This window comes from Ceratotherium simum, chromosome 39 (genome assembly GCF_057802395.1).
Source record: "Ceratotherium simum simum isolate JZ-2026a chromosome 39, ASM5780239v1, whole genome shotgun sequence".
In the NCBI taxonomy this organism is placed as follows: domain Eukaryota; kingdom Metazoa; phylum Chordata; class Mammalia; order Perissodactyla; family Rhinocerotidae; genus Ceratotherium; species Ceratotherium simum.
Window position 1 is genome coordinate 15,749,965 of NC_141938.1, and position 16,223 is coordinate 15,766,187.

At 62.5% G+C, this 16,223-nt stretch overlaps 2 protein-coding genes across 4 annotated transcripts; one reads left to right on the top strand and one right to left on the bottom strand.

Moving 5' to 3' along the window:
• Positions 1–4,910: 4,910 nt before the first annotated feature.
• GAMT (guanidinoacetate N-methyltransferase) lies at positions 4,911–8,003 on the top strand. Its single transcript, XM_087425890.1, has 6 exons — positions 4,911–5,134; positions 6,138–6,283; positions 6,493–6,556; positions 6,889–6,956; positions 7,091–7,201; positions 7,661–8,003. The coding sequence occupies exons 1-6, from the start codon at positions 4,954–4,956 to the stop codon at positions 7,799–7,801; spliced, it is 711 nt and encodes a 236-aa protein (XP_087282016.1). The 5' UTR covers positions 4,911–4,953; the 3' UTR covers positions 7,802–8,003.
• An 801-nt stretch (positions 8,004–8,804) lies between these two features.
• On the bottom strand, positions 8,805–16,081 carry NDUFS7 (NADH:ubiquinone oxidoreductase core subunit S7). 3 transcript variants are annotated; one of them, XM_087425891.1, is made up of 9 exons: positions 16,009–16,081; positions 15,083–15,116; positions 14,178–14,246; positions 13,502–13,619; positions 11,836–12,015; positions 11,720–11,766; positions 10,793–10,881; positions 10,329–10,511; positions 8,805–8,981 (listed from the first exon to the last, which is right to left on the bottom strand). In XM_087425891.1, the coding sequence occupies exons 1-8, from the start codon at positions 16,022–16,024 to the stop codon at positions 10,369–10,371; spliced, it is 696 nt and encodes a 231-aa protein (XP_087282017.1). In that variant the 5' UTR covers positions 16,025–16,081; the 3' UTR covers positions 8,805–8,981; positions 10,329–10,368. The 3 variants fall into 3 exon arrangements, with proteins under 3 accessions (XP_087282017.1, XP_087282018.1, XP_004441417.1); XM_087425892.1 differs by having other exon boundaries at positions 10,329–10,463; positions 16,009–16,080; XM_004441360.3 differs by lacking the exon at positions 10,329–10,511 and having other exon boundaries at positions 16,009–16,075.
• Between the last annotated feature and the right edge of the window lie 142 nt (positions 16,082–16,223).

The following is a 16,223-nucleotide window of genomic DNA, read 5'->3' on the forward strand; positions in this document are numbered from 1 at the left end:
CGCGGAGGGGAGCGCGCGGGCCGAGCCACGTGCGTGCGCGGGCATGCGTGCGTGCGTGCGCGCGCGGGACCGGGCGCTCCGGGCTAGGCACCGCGAGGCGCAGGCGCAGCTGCGGCTTCCTTGTTCGATCTCGAGTGGGAGGCGGCGGAGGCGCGTGGGGTCAGCCGTGCGCAGAGGCCACGCCCGCACCGCGCGCGGCCACGCAAGGCGTCGGCACCACGTTCCGCTCCTGCGCCTCGGCGGCTCCCGCTGTTCCGGCCTCACCGAAGAAGAGACCGAGGGTCAGAGAGGCTAGCCACCTGCCTAAAATCACTCAGGGGAAGAACTGGAATCAAATCCAACATTTGGAAGAAAATTGAGTGATTATGAAAACATACTGAGCCCCTACGACGCGCCAAGTATTGTTCACTCCCCAGGGGACACTGGGCGATGCTCCCAGATAGGGTTTTGGTTGTCACCACTGGGAGAGTCCTACTGTCATCTAGAGTGGAGGCCAGGAATGATGCTAAATATCCTACAGGGCGCAGGATGGCCCCCCCCACAACCAAGTATAATCCACCCGACATGTCACCACAGCAGGAGAAACCTGGGTCTACACTGAGGATAAGAAATAGCTGACCTGTATAGTTGACATGCTGCCTAGTGCCTTCCCATAGATGACTTATTCATCATCAGAAAATGAAATGAATGTAAGCAAAGAAAGAACGAGGGCACAGGGTTACGGTACAAAATAAAACATTTAGAATACACCTGCCTCGCCCACTTCACATTTTGCAAAGCACGTTGGTATCCGTCTCATCAGTTACAGTAGCCACCGGAGGAGAGCCATTGGTTAGTCCCCATCTGCAGATGGAAAGAGAGCCCAACAGGGGAGAAACGAGTGGCCCCAGGGGGCATCAGGCAGGTGCTCTGTCCCCTCCCCGGGGACTGTCCTCCCACACACTCAGTAAAGTTTTGCAGGTCAAAGGAGATCAGTAACTCTGGGTGGCGGCTGGCTCCCCATTGGTGGGCTTGGGGAGCTGGAAGGACATGTCAGAGGCATGTGGACATGAGTGCACCGGGGACAGGCTGAGCTCGGTGACGTTGGTGACCGGTGAGCAAAAGCCCAGGGCAGGCTGGCATTGTCCTTCCCATGATGGGAGCTCAGCAGTCCCCCTTTGAGGAATTTCTCCCCCAAATGCTGCCCCACTGTGCAGACAGAGATGCCCCAGGACGCTCCCAGCCCGCCACCGGAAGAGCAGAAAACGTGAAACCACCCACATGTCCATCCGTTGGTCAAATGAAGGAAGCCAGACACAAACTGGTGAAAATCATGTATTTTTTAAACTACAGACACCTGCCCAGGGTAAAGTAACTGGCAGCCGTGTACCTGCCACTGGGATGAACGCGTGTTAGTGTTCTGTTACGTTTACTTCAGATCTCTTTAAAAAAGAGTAGACACAGAGGTTTTCCCTCCTCCTCATTCATTTCCCCAGAGCAAATGTTGCAAGAAAAAAGTGTGTGTGGACACTTTTCTGAATTTACTCCCAACATGAAAATATGCATACCTAAATCACAAAATTTAGTGTGTGCTCCTTATTTTATTGTGTAATATATGATATATATCATAATTTATATATAATATAAAATGGTGAACATAAAATTCACCATTTTAATCATTTTTAAGTGCACAGCTCAGTGGCATGAAGCACATTCACACTGTTGTACAACCATCCCCACCATCCATCTCCAGAACTTTCCATCTTCCCAAACCGAGACTCTGTCCCCACGAAACACTGACTCCCCCTCCCCTCCCCCAGCCCCTGGCCGCCACCATCCACTTTCTGTCTCTGTGGATGTGACTCCTCTAGGGACCTCCTGTGAGGGGATCACACAGCGTCTGTCCTTCTGTGTCTGCCTCATGTCACTGAGCATCACGTCCTCCAGGTCCATCCACGTTGGAGCAGGTGTCAGGATCTCCTTCCTTTTCAAGGCTGAGTAATATTCCAGCGTGTGGATGGACCACATTGTGTTTATCCATTCATGTGTCAATGGACACTTGGGGTGTTTCTATCTTTTGGCTGTTGTGAATCATGCTGCTGTGAACATGGCTGTGTAAATATCTGTACAGTCTGTTTTAACTTAAAAACTATAATTACATATAATAGTATATACACAGAAAAAATATGGCAACATGGACATTGCCTGGTAGAGTGGAGACCTGGGCATCGGGCAGGGACCATGGGGACTTCGTTCTGTCACAGATGCCATGTGACCTGTAATTATGTCACTCGCTTATTACTTATTGTTGTTCATCCCCCAAGAGTTCTTGAACTTCCAGGGGGCTGAGGCTGGGGCCCCCAAAGTAAGGTACTCCATGTGTGCTCGATGAATGAATGAATGAACTTCCCGTGACCCACTGCTCTGTAACGGGGGCTGGCAAACCTTCTCTGTGAAGGCCCACATAGTAAATGTTTGGGTTTTTTTCAACCATTTAAAAATGTAAAAATTAAAAAAAAAAAAAAATGTAAAAGCCATTCTCAGCTCACAGGATGAACCAAAACAAACAGCACAGGGATGTGACCCCCAGGCTGTCCTCTGCCAGCTCTATAACGTTCCAGTGTTTTGATCCAATGTGTCACCTTTCTAGTGAGAAAATAAATATATATATTTTAATCCTTTAAGACTGTGGTCTGGAGGCAGACACACCCCTGTTCGCATCCCGTCTGCCACCGACTCAGTGTGTCCTTGAGGAAGCCGCCTTCCCTCTCCGCTTCTCGGTCTGCAGGCTGCGAGGCGCAGATAATAACGGCACAGGCCGGGCTCTCTAGGGAAGAGCCGACACCAGGAAGGACCACGTGTCAATCATCCGCGGCCATTAGCGGGGCAAGAGTGATCACTGCCTTTGAGAAGAGGAAGCAGAAAGTGGGGCAGAACCACTCAGCCGGGTCGCCAGCTGGCTTGCACCGCACCCTCGGCCACTCTCGGGGCTGGAGCCCAGGTTGTATCTAGGTGATCACTGGGAGGTAGCACCATGGCCAGACACCGGGAGGTCCCTTATGCCCCGGGGCACCAAAGCCACAGGGGAGGCTCCCAGCTGACCGCCCCTCACAGCTCCCTCTCAGGGTCTGTGTGGTCAGCAGCCTCCGAGAGTGATCCCCACCCCTGTGGACCCGGCTTCTAACCAACAGAATACGGCCAGGGTAGGGGCGTCACCTGTGTGATTAGCTTGCCAACCATTCTGACTTCTGTCTTGCTAGAAGCAAGTTATGTCAAGGAGGCCCTCTGGCCAACAGCCCGGAAGGAACTGAATGCTACCAACAGCCAGTGGGTGAGCTTGGAGGTGACCCTTCCCTGGCCGAGCCTTCAGATGAGCCCCCAGCACCAGCCAGCACTTGGCAGCAGCCTCGAGAGAGCCTGTAGAGCAGAGGACCCAGCTAAGCTCCGCCTGGATTCTGACCCGCAGATACTGAGATAATAAACGTGTGGTGTTTAATCGGCTACATTTTGGGGTCATTTGTTACACAGCAGTAGCTGACAGACACAGTCTGCCTTCTCCCATCTTGGGCAGGGCATTCCTTGAGTTGGCGGCATTTAGTGAGTGTCGGCTGTCTGCACAAGATGCACAAGGATGCTGGGATATAGGCCTGCAAAGTGCCCACCATGGTGGCTGGGGGCAGGGAAACCAGACAGGATGAAGTCACAGGAGGCAAACAGCAGCGTGAGCCCCACCCAGATGCCAGAGAAGGTGTGGGCTCAAGCATGAAGTAGAATGAGAAGGCATCCAGGCCAGGGGAGAACAGAAGCTATCCAGGCAGAGGGAAGAGCATGTGCAAAAGCCCTGGGGCAGGAGCGACACAGGAGCCCTGCAGGAGGTGGACAGGGGCCGTGGGAAGGAGTCTGCAGGCCAGTCAGGGCTGTGAGCAGCCATCCATAGATGGACACAGAGGTGCAGGGAAGGGATTGAACTCCACAGCTGTTTAGGAGGCTGCTTGGGTTCAAACTCTGTGACCTCAGCCTCTCGGGCCCTCAGTTTCCCCACATATTCAATGGATTGTGCAAAAGACTTGTCAGGAATGGAATGTCCAGGGCTCGGGACTGGTCGCCCCGTGTGCAGGTAGATGGGATGGGGAAGTCACGTTTCAGAGCCTGGAGGCTTACCCGGCTCAGCTTGGGGTCGGTCCCAAGGAGGCAAGCAGAGGACGCAGCTGACCCGAGGGGCTGCCCTGGGTTGGTGGGGCAGTAGGGGTGAGCCCCATATCCCTGACTTCCCCAGGCATGAGGGTCAGGAGCCTGCTGGGACTGGCCGTCAGCCCCAGAACTGGAGACCTTTGTGCACCGAGTTCCCCATCAGGATCCTGGGGTCTCAGGTGACCCCCAGCTTATGCAGCTGTGAAGTGAGCTCATGAAGGGGAGAAGCAGCTGGGTAGTGGTCAGTGGGGCGGCCAGGGTTCTAACCCCAGGTCCCCATACCGCCACCCTCGTGTCCACGAGACTGCCAGCTTTGCCTCTTGGAGCCTCAGTTTCCCCATGAGTAAAATGAGGTTAATAAAAACCCACTGCAGCATCTCTGAAGACTAAACCATTTTAGATACTTAAGGCACTTCCAACTGCGACTGAAAAACCAGGAGATCCTCACACCCCAGCAAGGCGGGGGTTCCATGCGGTGGTGACAGATGGGGAAACTGAGGCACGAGAAGGGCAAGCCGAGGACTCGAACGCGCGGCCAGACCCTGAGCTGGTGGGGCTGCGCGCACGTTGCCGACGAGACGGGGAGGGTCAGCGCGGAGGGCGCGCGGCCGGGGCCCCGGACCCCACTCGGCCCTTCCGCGGGCGGCCGCTAGGGGCGCGCAGTGCGCTCGCGGGTCCGCCCCCGGCCCTGCCCCGGCCCGCCCCGCCCCCGGCCCACAAGGCCCTGCAGGGCCGCGGCCGGAGCCTCGGAGCGAGTCCGGGGCGCGCCGTCCAGCCCGCAGCATGAGCGCCCGCGCCGCGCCCCCGATCTTCGCGCCCGGCGAGAACTGCAGCCCCGCGTGGCAGGCGGCGCCCGCGGCCTACGACGCGTCGGACACGCACCTGCAGATCCTGGGCAAGCCGGTGATGGAGCGCTGGGAGACCCCCTACATGCACGCGCTCGCGGCCGCCGCCGCCTCCAGAGGTAGCCCCGCCCGCCGCACCCGCCAGGCGCGCGGGGACTGCGGGGCCGGGGGCGCCCAGACTCGCGGCCAGCCGGCCCTCCGGCCGGTGCGCGTCGGGGCCGCTCCGTGCCTGTTTCCTCGCCTGGAAAACGGGGCTGCCAGCGGGGGGAAAGCGGGTGCTGCAGGCACGGGGTTTGCACATAGTGGGCGCCCCCTAAGTACCGGGGACTTCCTCTCCGGGCACAGTGAGGGCCCCGCCCCCAGGTGGGGACGGGCTGGGTCAGGGGACGGGTCCTCCGACGCGGGACCCGCGGGGCCTGAGGTCCGGGACGCGGTGGCGGCGGGCGCAGGGCGCTGCCTGGGCGCACGTGGGGCATGTTCCTGCCCCGGAGTCCCCGCCCCCGCTAAGAATAGCTCGGGAAAGCTGAAGCCCCGAGACAACTGTCCGGCCGGTGTCAGAGCGGAGGGGTGCCGAGGCGCCCCAGGTCTCTCAGGGCTGGGCCTGCGGCCTCTGGGCCTCCGTGTTCCCACCTGGCGAGTGGGCACATCTCGTGTCCCATGAGATTGGGACTTTTCCCGTTGGGGGTTTTCTCTCTGCCTCCTCTGTGGCCCAGTGGGGACCAGACCCCACCATGTTCCAGGTGGCGGCCTCGAACCCTCCCTTGCCCTTCTCTAGTGAACTTCACTGGGGGGTGGGGGAAGTAACCGAATCAAGAGATAAGCACCACCAGTGCAAATAGCGAGGGCCAGGGCTCAAAGTCCAAGGTCTGACCTCCCCCTGGGGCCGGGCCCCAAAGCCACTCTCCTTGGCTGGTCACCCTCTCTGGCCGCTGGCCAGGACCCATGCTGTTCCCTCTCAGGGCTACTGTGTTCCCTCCCACTGCCCGCCCGTGTCCTGACGTGCTCTCCAGGCCTGGTAGCAAATGTTTCTCTCTGCCCAGGCCCCGCCCCTGTGCCCCCTACTCCAGGCAGCCTCCCCAGCCCCCGCCTGGCGTGTGATGCCCGGGCCCTTTGTCTGCCCAGGGGGCCGGGTCCTGGAGGTGGGCTTCGGCATGGCCATCGCAGCCTCCAGGCTGCAGGAGGCCCCCATTGAGGAGCACTGGATCATCGAGTGCAATGACGGCGTCTTCCAGCGGCTCCAGGACTGGGCCCCGCGGCAGCCACACAAGGTGCCCGCCTCTGCCTGCACGTCCCCCCCGTCAGCCTGGCTCCTGGAAGCCAAGGCCCTGCCCCCGGCGGGGTTGGGGGCTTGGGGCGCGGCAGAGGTAGGGAAGGCGGTCTTCTCCCCGGAGTTCCTCTGCCCCTTCCTGGCAGCAGGTGGGGAAATCCTAGGGGCCTCTCTGACCCTCAGCCTTCTTTTTTCCTCCCCTGCCCCAAGGTGGTTCCCTTGAAAGGCATGTGGGAGGAGGTGGCGCCCACCCTGCCAGACAGTCACTTTGATGGTAAGGGGGCCTGGGAGCGGGGGGTGGGGGGGGCCTCTGCCTGGATTCCCACCATTAGCCCGTCCTTGGCAGAGGGACCTTCTAACCCACACTGATGTGTCACCTGAGGTGACAGCCTGTGTGGGGCGGCCTGGCTCTCAGGACTGTGGTTAATCCCTGAAGGAGCCGCTGGGTGGGGCACAACTCCTAGAGGAGGCGGCAGCACAGGGAGCTCAGAGCAGCCTCTGGGGTCTTGGGCCACCGGGTGGGCCCGAATCCCACCCCCACCTGCAGCCACGGTCTCGGTGGGCCTGCGCCCAGCCCCGACCGTGTGGCTGCCGCCCTCTGCGCAGGGATCCTGTATGACACATACCCGCTGTCCGAGGAGAAGTGGCACACGCACCAGTTCGACTTCATCAAGGTAGGACTGGACTGCGCGTGGCGTGGGGGATCCGGCAGAGCGGGGGCGCTGCCATCCACACGCGGGGCACCTCTCCCCGCACCGTGCCTCTGACCGCTCCCCGGACCTCCCTCCTGACCACTGTCCCCCCCCAGGCCCACGCCTTCCGCCTGCTGAAGCCGGGGGGCGTGCTCACCTACTGCAACCTCACGTCCTGGGGGGAGCTGATGAAGTCCCAGTACACAGACATCACCACCATGTTTGAGGTGCGCCGCCCCGCCCACCCCTGGCGACCCGGGCTCGCCTGTGACCTGGGGCGGTCCGGGGCTGATCTAGGGTGGCCGCTGAGCCTCCACTGGGGAACCAGGCAGGGTCCCTCCCGTGTCCTCGGGATCCAGGGACATGGCCAGCTGTGAGCTCCCCACCCCTCACCCTGCGTCCTCGCCCCGGGGGCATCATTATTGGCGCAGCCACGCTGGTCCCTCTGCCTGAGAGGATGTGTGGGTGGGCAGCCTGGTGACACCTGGTGACGGCCAGGAAGCCGCTGCCCAAGTCTAGGAGTGGAGACACCTGGAGAGTCACCCCACCTGGGCTTCGGGGTTCTCCTCGTCAGCAGTTGGCCCGGGGTGGGGGGGCCCGGGACTTGTACACGCTGTCCCAGGAGGGGCGGGGTGGGCGCTGGGCGCGTCTCCTGGGTGACCTCCCCCCCCCCCCGCCCGCCCCAGGAGACGCAGGTGCCGGCCCTGCTGGAGGCTGGCTTCCGGCGCGAGCACATCCGCACGGAGGTGCTGGAGCTGGTCCCGCCCGCCGAGTGCCGCTACTATGCCTTCCCGCGCATGATCACGCCACACGTCACCAAGCACTGAGCCCGGCCTCCGGGCCTCAGGACCCCCACGCCCCCGCCCGCTGCCTCTGGCTTCTCACGGCCCGGGTTCACCGCTGGGCCACACCAGGCCGGGCACGCAGCCCTGACCTCTGCCAGGGGACCCCAGTGCCTCCTCCCCGGGGGGGGCATGGGGGATGAGGATGAAATAAACCCTAACGCTGCTTCACCAGTCAGCAGGACGACGCAGACGTGTGCTTCCTTTACGTTCCTGCCCCTCCAAAAAAAAATGTTAAAAGGACCTTCAGGAAGACGGCGGGCGATGCCGCTCCAAGTTTCCGAGCCTGCCCAGGCCCCGCGTGCCCACGGCAGATGGCACCGGTCACTCCCCAGGCAGCCGGGACCGGTGGAGGAGTCGATGCAGACTGCCCGCCCCGCCCCCCGCCCCTCCTGTGGGCAGCTGGGACCGAGGGCTGAACTAGCTCAGGGCAGCCCCGAGGCCCAGGTCCTCTGGCCACTGAGGGTCTCTGGTCAACCCCGCTCAGGCCGAACCATGAAATCAAGCAGAACCTTTAAACCCGGCCTCTCTCTCCAGCACCCTCTCCGACCCCTGGACGAGCCACGTGTCACTTGCCGGACACTGCCCCACGAGGTCCACGACTCTCCCACTGTCCAATGTCTCGTTTCCTCTGACTCGACGCCCCTCCAGCCCCAGTGCAGGGGCAGCCCGCACCCCCCGGCCCCAGGGGACACCCACGCCGGCTCTGGGTGCCCTGAGCCCTCAAACCTAGCTGGCTGCCCCCTACAACAGCTCTCGGACCATCCACGCCCTCATTCACGGTGGGGCCTGGGGGAGACGGAGGGCGGGGCCCCAGCTCCCTCCCCATTGCTCAGGGTCCCCAGGAGGGCCGGTGCGGGGCCAGCCACCCGCCCCCGGGGCCGCCGAGTCCCCATGCACAAGACGAGTGAGGACTGACCCCGCCCGGCCACACTCGCCCCCGCCCACCCCCAGGCCCTTCCCCACACACCACGGGAACAGGCCAGAGCCGAGGTGGGTGTGTCGGGTTTATTGACCGTCTGGCAGAAGGATGAGGCGGCAGACGCGGCGGGGAGGCCAGGCGGGCGCTACCTGCGGTACCAGATCCGGAGCCTCTTCTCCCGCTTGATTTTTTTCTGCAGCTGCAGGATGCCGTACAGCAGGGCCTCGGCCGTGGGCGGGCAGCCTGCGGGCGGGACGGGCGCGCCTCAGCTTCCCCGCCAGGCCCAGCGCTGGTCTGCCGCCGGCCAGCCCTCCGGCGGAGTCGGGCACGTCCAGGCCAGCGCCCAGGTGGGGAGGGGTGAGGCGGGCCCCCAGCCCAGCATCCCCTTCGTCCACACCCGGGGCCGCAGGGGCTGGCCCCACGCGGGGAAGGAGCCAGCGAGGTGGGCAGCACCCGAGCTCGTGACCCTGGCAGCTGTGACCCCGAGGACTGACCTTTCGGCCACGACACGGGTGGCGTGGAGGCTCAAGCTGCCCCGTCCCCTGCCCCCGTGACCTGGCCTAGGGAGGAGTGCCGACGGAGCCCAGGCCACGCTGGCCCCTCCCGGCGGAGCCCTGGACAGGAGTGCGGGCAGGGGAGATGAGAGGCGCAGAGTGGCTGGGCCAGGTGGGGAGGCCCACACAGTCCCCAGGCTAAGAAGGGACCTCCTGGAGAAATGCGCCCCCACGGCCCCCCGTCCCCAGCTGGAAGCAGCAGAGGGACGTGTCACCACCTGGAGGAACAGCCCAGGACCTGACACGCCTGCAAGGGCAACCACAGCCCCAGGTGGCCAGACAGACAACTGTCACGGTCATCTACTTCCAGCTGACCCTCGTGTCTCCACCCAGGCTCCAGGCTCAGTGCATGGCAGTACTGTCACCACAGGCCATTGGATAGATAGGGAAACTGAGGCTCTGACAGGAACGGAGACTTGCCAGAAGTCAGGTGTGCCAGAAGCAGGAAATGAGCAAGGATCTGGCTTCTGGTCAAGGCTCACAAGCCCACAGGGTATACTCCTATGCATCCCTAGAAGCCCCATCCACTGTGCCCACCCCACCCAACAGGCAGGGCTGGGCGTGCTGGTTAGCCTCTGTCCCCCCAGCCTGAGACCTCTTTGGGGCCCAGTGCTGCCCAACACAGGTCCAGGCCTGCAAAAGCACTCAATAAATGTTTGCGGAACGCTAAACATGTCAACACCATTTTCCAGTTAGCTCTAATGCAATGTGAAAACCTGTCCCTGCACCTTTTTGAGGTGCCAGAAAGTGACTGAGACTTTTCTGGACGACTCGGAATCATGACCTTGAATGTCCTCTGCTCTCTGGAGACCGGGGTGGGCTCTCTGCGCCCACACTAAGAGCTAAGCTTCTCTGTCCTGTCCCGGGGGTAAATACCGCCGCCTGGGGACGGCCCCCGGCTGACCGCCATGCACGGCGTGGGAGCCACACAGGGCGGCAGATGAAATAGAGGATGCCCAGTTAGATGTGAACTTCAGCCAGCCAGCTGACCCCTTTTAGTATAAGCGTACCCGAATGTTGTAGGGGACATACTTACACTAAAAGGCAATCATCCGTTGTTTCCCTGACGTTCGCGTTTAACTGGGCCCCCTGGTGACCCCGGCGTCTGAGAGTCTCGCCCACCCTTTGGGAGAACTCGCGGACACCGGTGCAGACCTCCAGGAACATTTTTCTGTTGTTAAACGGCCTTTCTTTGGTTTTGCTTCCATGAGGCGGAACCCTATAAAACCGGCCGAGTATCGGCAGTTCCGCATGGCTCAGTCTAAGCCCCCTGACCCCGGCGTGGTCTGATGTCTGCATAAAATCGAAGGCACTTCAGTCGGGGAGCCCCTTGGGGGACCGTGGAGGGGAAGGCTGGCTGTCACTCTTCTGCTCGGACCCAAATCCGCTAATCCTTCCAGCGGGGCGAGCCTGCCGCCTCCGAGGGGACGTGCGGCCTCCGTGAAGGGGGTGAGCACCGGGCACGGGCCCCTTCCTGCCCGAGACGTGGGGTCGGCTCACCTGGGACGTAGATGTCCACGGGCACGATGCGGTCGCAGCCCCTGACCACGGAGTATGAGTAGTGGTAGTAGCCGCCTCCGTTGGCGCAGCTGCAGGAGAGGAGAGCCGTGAGGGCCGCGCCAGCCGCCCACCTCCCCTTTTTGGGGCCCTGCCCAGCCCACCCCGCTGCCAACTGCAGGCAGGGGCCGGGCTGTCAGGAAAGGGCAAGAACCGGGACAGGAAGCCACAGGAAGGACACAGCCCCAAGGCCTCCTGTGGGACCAGGCGGAGCAGGAGCAAAGAGACAGACCCTCAACACACGACGCTCAGCCAGAGAACCAGACACAGGACACACAGGGTGTGATCCCATTGATGTGAAATGTCCAGAACAGGCACAGCCACAGACAGGAAGTGTGTTCCTGGTTGTCAGGGGCTGGGGGGAGAAGACGGGGGGGCGGTGACTGCTGATGGGGACAGGATTTCCTTTGGGGTGATGGAATGTTCTGGAACTGGATAAAAGTGACAGTTTTACAACACTGTGAATGCACACAATTGCCCACTTTAAAAGGGTGAACTTCATGGTACATGAATTCTGTCTCAACAAAAAAACTAAGTGACTAGCCGGCTTTTAACGACGTGGGGAAACGAGCGTGAGATGACGGCGAGTTAGAGAGCAGAGGAGGGTGCAGAGCAGAGCACTCTGCAGAGCAGGACGGCGTTTCTGTTCATAAGGCGGAGAAATGGACAGGAACTGGACGGGCGTCGGGGTGGCGGAGCCACTGTGACCACAGCAGGGGCCGCTCACGCAGACGCCTCAGCCACCGGCCTGCTCTCTGCAGAGGGGGCACTTGACTGAGCGTCACGTATACCGACCACCTTGATCAGAGGGACGCACGGAACGCAGACGGGAGGAAACAGCCAGGTGTCGCGGCCCTGCCCGGCACTCACCTCCCCATGGACACGACGTAGCGAGGCTCCGGCATCTGGTCGTAGACCTGGAAGACACGGCAGGTCTGCGTGCGGCCCCAGCCGGGCGGGCGGGGGGGAGGCGGGGCCGGGCCTACCTTGCGGAGCGCGGGGGCCATCTTGTTGGTGAGCGTCCCCGCTACGATCATCACATCCGACTGGCGGGGGCTGGCACGGAAGACCACGCCGAAGCGGTCCATGTCGTAGCGCGGCGCCGCCATGTGCATCATCTCCACAGCGCAGCAGGCCAGGCCGAAGGTCATGGGCCACAGCGAGCTCTGCGGGGTGGCCGGGGTTAGCCCGCGAGTGGGCGCCAGGCCCACGGTGTTTAAAGAAACGGGGCGATTGCACAGAGAAGTCTAGAACTAGCCTTTCTTGAAGAACAACGGGTCCACCACGCCCCCCAGGGCAACCGTGTGACTTCCAGACCCTGTCACCGGCCCGAGTCCGCTGCCCCAGCAAGAAGGCAGTGAGCGACGCCTGTGGGCCAGCACTTCCCAGCAGCCCCGTTACGAAACGAAAAAAAGTTGAAAAAACCCAGATGAGATGATTTTTTTTTTTTTGTGAGGAAGATCGGCCCTGAGCTAACATCTGCCAACCCCCCTCTTTTTTTGCTGAGGAAGACTGGCCCTGGGCTAACATCCGTGCCCATCTTTCTCCACTTTATATGGGACGCCGCCATAGCATGGCTTGCCAAGTGGTGTGTCGGTGCGCGCCTGGGATCCGAACTGGCGAACCCTGGGCCGCCACAGCAGAGCGCGTGCACTTAACCACTTGCACCACCGGGCCAGGCCCTGAGATGAGTTTTAATGTGGTTCACGTGACCCACTGTATCCTACGTCCCCTCGTCCAACACGGGCCCTCGCTGCTCCCCACATGCGCAAGTCTGGACCCTAGGGCTCAGACCTTGCAAAGATCCTGCTCCCAACGCCTCCTGGTGTCCGAGGACTCCAGGTGCCCATTCCTCCGGGAAGCCCTCCTGGCTGCCCTCCAACTGTGCCCTCCGGCCGTTTGGTGCCGTTTCCCCCACAGCTGAGCTCCTCTGCTCGTCTGTGCCGAGTCTGGACCTGACGTGGCCCCGGTGACCCACAGACGTGCTAACGCGGGTGACAGGCCTCAGCCATGCAGTGTCTCTGGGGGTTCCCAGTCATAAACAAGGCCGCAGGGGACATCGGCATCCTGGGGCTGTGGGTCTGGTAGGGTGTCCACTTTGCTGTCGTCGTTATGCAGACACAAGACAGACACAGCGCCCGCCCATCAATGGGGCATTGTCCCCTGCAGCCTGGCCCCGCCAGCCCCCGAGGGCCGTGAGAGGAGCCACTGTCCCGTACACGGGACACGTGTCCAGCGGGAGACACAGATGCGAACACGCTTTACAGGAGGGGCGCCACACGCCAACTGTTCCGTGGCTGACATGGACCGGGATCAGGATTCCTGCCAAGAAGGAGCTACCTTTCCAGTTAAAAAAACTACTTTTACATTAAAAGAGAGAAAAAAGAGAAAAGAGGGAGAGCTACAGAAGGGAGGCGGCCATCTTCCTTGGGGGCGGAGGAAGGGACGAGGAGGCAGGGCAGGGGCACCGAGGTGGGCGATGTGAACCGTGAACCTGAGAGGGAATGACAACCACAGGGGTCCCCGCGTGGAGGGGCCTCCAGGAGAGTCCGTGTGTGCGTGTGCATTACCCATGTGCTTGTGTGTGTGTGTTCGTGCGTGTGTGAGCGCGAAGCGGGGGGGCCCAAGGGGGAGGGGAGGGGAGGGGCTCACCCGGCGGACCCAGTTGATGAGGTCATCCAGCTTGGTCACCACGTACTCGCCCCGGCTGCTGGGAAGGGCGGTGGGCTTGGGGACCACGGCTCTGGCCTGGGACATGGCGGGCTGGGTGCTGCGCACGGGACACACGACATGGGGAGACGTTAGCCCGGCAAGCGCCCCCTCGAGGCAGGCGCCAACCACCACCACAGCCCCCACCCCGGGGCCCGGCCCAGAGCAGCATCTCGGAAGGCAGGACAAAGCCATGGTCATGGCCCGGTCCCAGGGCAGCACTGGGAGAAGCCATGGGGCCAGGGTTGGCCCCGGGGGGCCTGCGGCGTCCCGGCACCCAGATCTGGGGCAGGACATGCCTGCACAACAAAGCAATGACAGACAGCGTGGAGGGCCTCGGCCTGCCTTGCTGCGGCCCCAGCAGGCCCCTGTCCTCTCAGGGACTCGGTCTTCCCATCTGGAAAACGGGCTCGGCTGACACACTTTTTAGCGAGGGCCGTTCTGGTTTGGGGAAGCGCAGCCAGGGGCCTGGATGCCCAGGAGGGGGCTGGGTAGGGCTCCAAGGGCAGAGACCTGGCCACATCGCCCCCAGGGGTGGGAGGGCCCCGGTGACCACCAGCTGCTCCTGTGCCGAGGGGGTGCTGCGGGGCGCTCGGGCTCTGGGGAAGGCTGGCCTCACCTGCTCGGGCCCTCAGTGGCCACGCTGGGATGGACATCTCGCACCTGCACAGCGGCGCCCACGCCGGAGCTGCGGGGAGACAGGGGACACGTGAAGAGGCACCCGGGGCGCCCCGAGGTGCTGTGACAGGGGCTTCCCTGGACCAGGGATGGGGAAACTGAGGCCAGGGGCCAAATCCAGCCCACCGCCTGTTTCCATAAATAGAAGTTTCACTGGCACGCAGGCGTGCCCACCCCTTTCCACGCTGTCTGTGGCTGTTTTCACACTGGCGGAGCCGAGTAATTGCTGCTCTGTGACCCTCTGGCCCTTTATGAAAGAAGTCTGTCAACCCCTAGTCTAGAGGATGTCTGGTTTTCATTTTATGTGTCTTTCATTTTTCCCATTCCCCCCCTTGTTTTACAGAAAACATGTATTTTATTCTTAGGAAAAAAGCCCTATCAGAGTCAGCCCTCATTGAAGCCCCCCCAACTCCCCTCCACTAGGCAGGCCCTGACTCAGATCTGCCACTCACTGGCCCCACAGTGCTGGGGGTTTGATTTCTGGGCTCTGCTCACACACAGGGCCCGGCGGCCACCTGCTTTCCCGACCCGGAGCAAATGCACTACATGCTTTTCCACGACAGCTACCAAGTGAGTTCAGAGGGTGCCAGGGCAGGCAGACGTGGGTCTGAATCCAGGCTCTGCCCCGACACAGACTGTGCCCCGAGGGCCTGAACACCAGCTGCTGGAGAGTACACTGCCGGCCCCAGAGCTGCCCGTGACTCGCCGTGTGACCTTCAGCGGGCAGGCCCCTGTCTGATGCTGCTCAAGAACCCCCCCAGCCCTGAGGCACTGTGAGACCCCTGCCTGACCCTCCCTGCCAGGGCCTCTGGACGGGTGGTCCGGGTCCCAGACGCAGGCACTCACCGCAGAGCAAGGATGGGGCGGAGCAGGCCGGGAGCTGCAGAGAGAACCATAGGGCGGGGGCAGTGAGCGGTGGGCAGCACCAGAGGCCACAAACCCAGGTGCCGGGATCTGCCCGCAGGGTCCAGCCTCCGGGTGTCTGCCCATCAGGCCCCCGCCTGGGACACCCTCCCTCCTACCCTCGGTCTGTCTGAACTCCACTTAACAAACGTTTTGTGCAGAGGGCTCTTGCAGAATATGCACCCCACGGTGTCAGTGCCCTGCTTAAAACCCCGCACCTCTAGAGGGACACTATTAACACGGGGCCACTGGTGAGACCCGTGACCTTGCGCGGAAAGAAAAACACCCTCTCTGCTGTCCCCAACGCCTTACTGCAAACTGTCCTTCCTTCAGTTCCGAGAGTGGCCGACAGGCCACAGCCCTATCAGCGGGACCCCACGCAAACCACGACGAGTCCCAGACCCGATCCAGGGGCTACGGACACGTCCCCGCGGAGTGACGCGTCCTGTCCTCGCCCCACCACCCCAGCGGGACCGGACCTGCCGCCGGACCGGCGCTCGGGCGTCCAGGACGGAGCCCACACACCACCCCCCGGTGTGGACACGATCCCTGGATGGTCTCTCGGTGTGACCGCCCCCTTCGCGACCCCACGGTGTCACTCCACGCGTCCCATCACGATCCGAGGAGGACAGGTCCCTGTCACTTCCGGGGGCGGGGGGCAGGCACCCCGGGGCCCGTCCCCGCCCGGCCCTCCCTGGGCCTCAGTTTCCCCGCCCGTCGGGCCGCGACCCCCGCCGCCTCCCGCGGGAGGTCCAGAGCAGCTTCCCCGGCCGAGCTCTGGGCCCTCCGGCCCCGCCCCGGCCACCCTCTGAGGGTGGGCCTCGGCTTCCCCGAGCGGCCCCTAACCCCGCCGTCCGTGACCCGCTCACCCGCCAGCGCCGCCATCTTGGCCTCGGCCTTCAGACAACCTCTGCGGTCCGTCCGCTCCAGCGCTCCGGGTCCCCGGGGCCGTCGCCCAAAGCGGCTCGGCTCGTGCGCGGAAACCGGAACGAGGGCCTGGGACGTTCCGCCTGCGTGGACGCCGCGCACCCCTGGACGCCCCACGCGGGAGAGAAGGACGTGGGGGTGCGTGGGGAGAACCAGG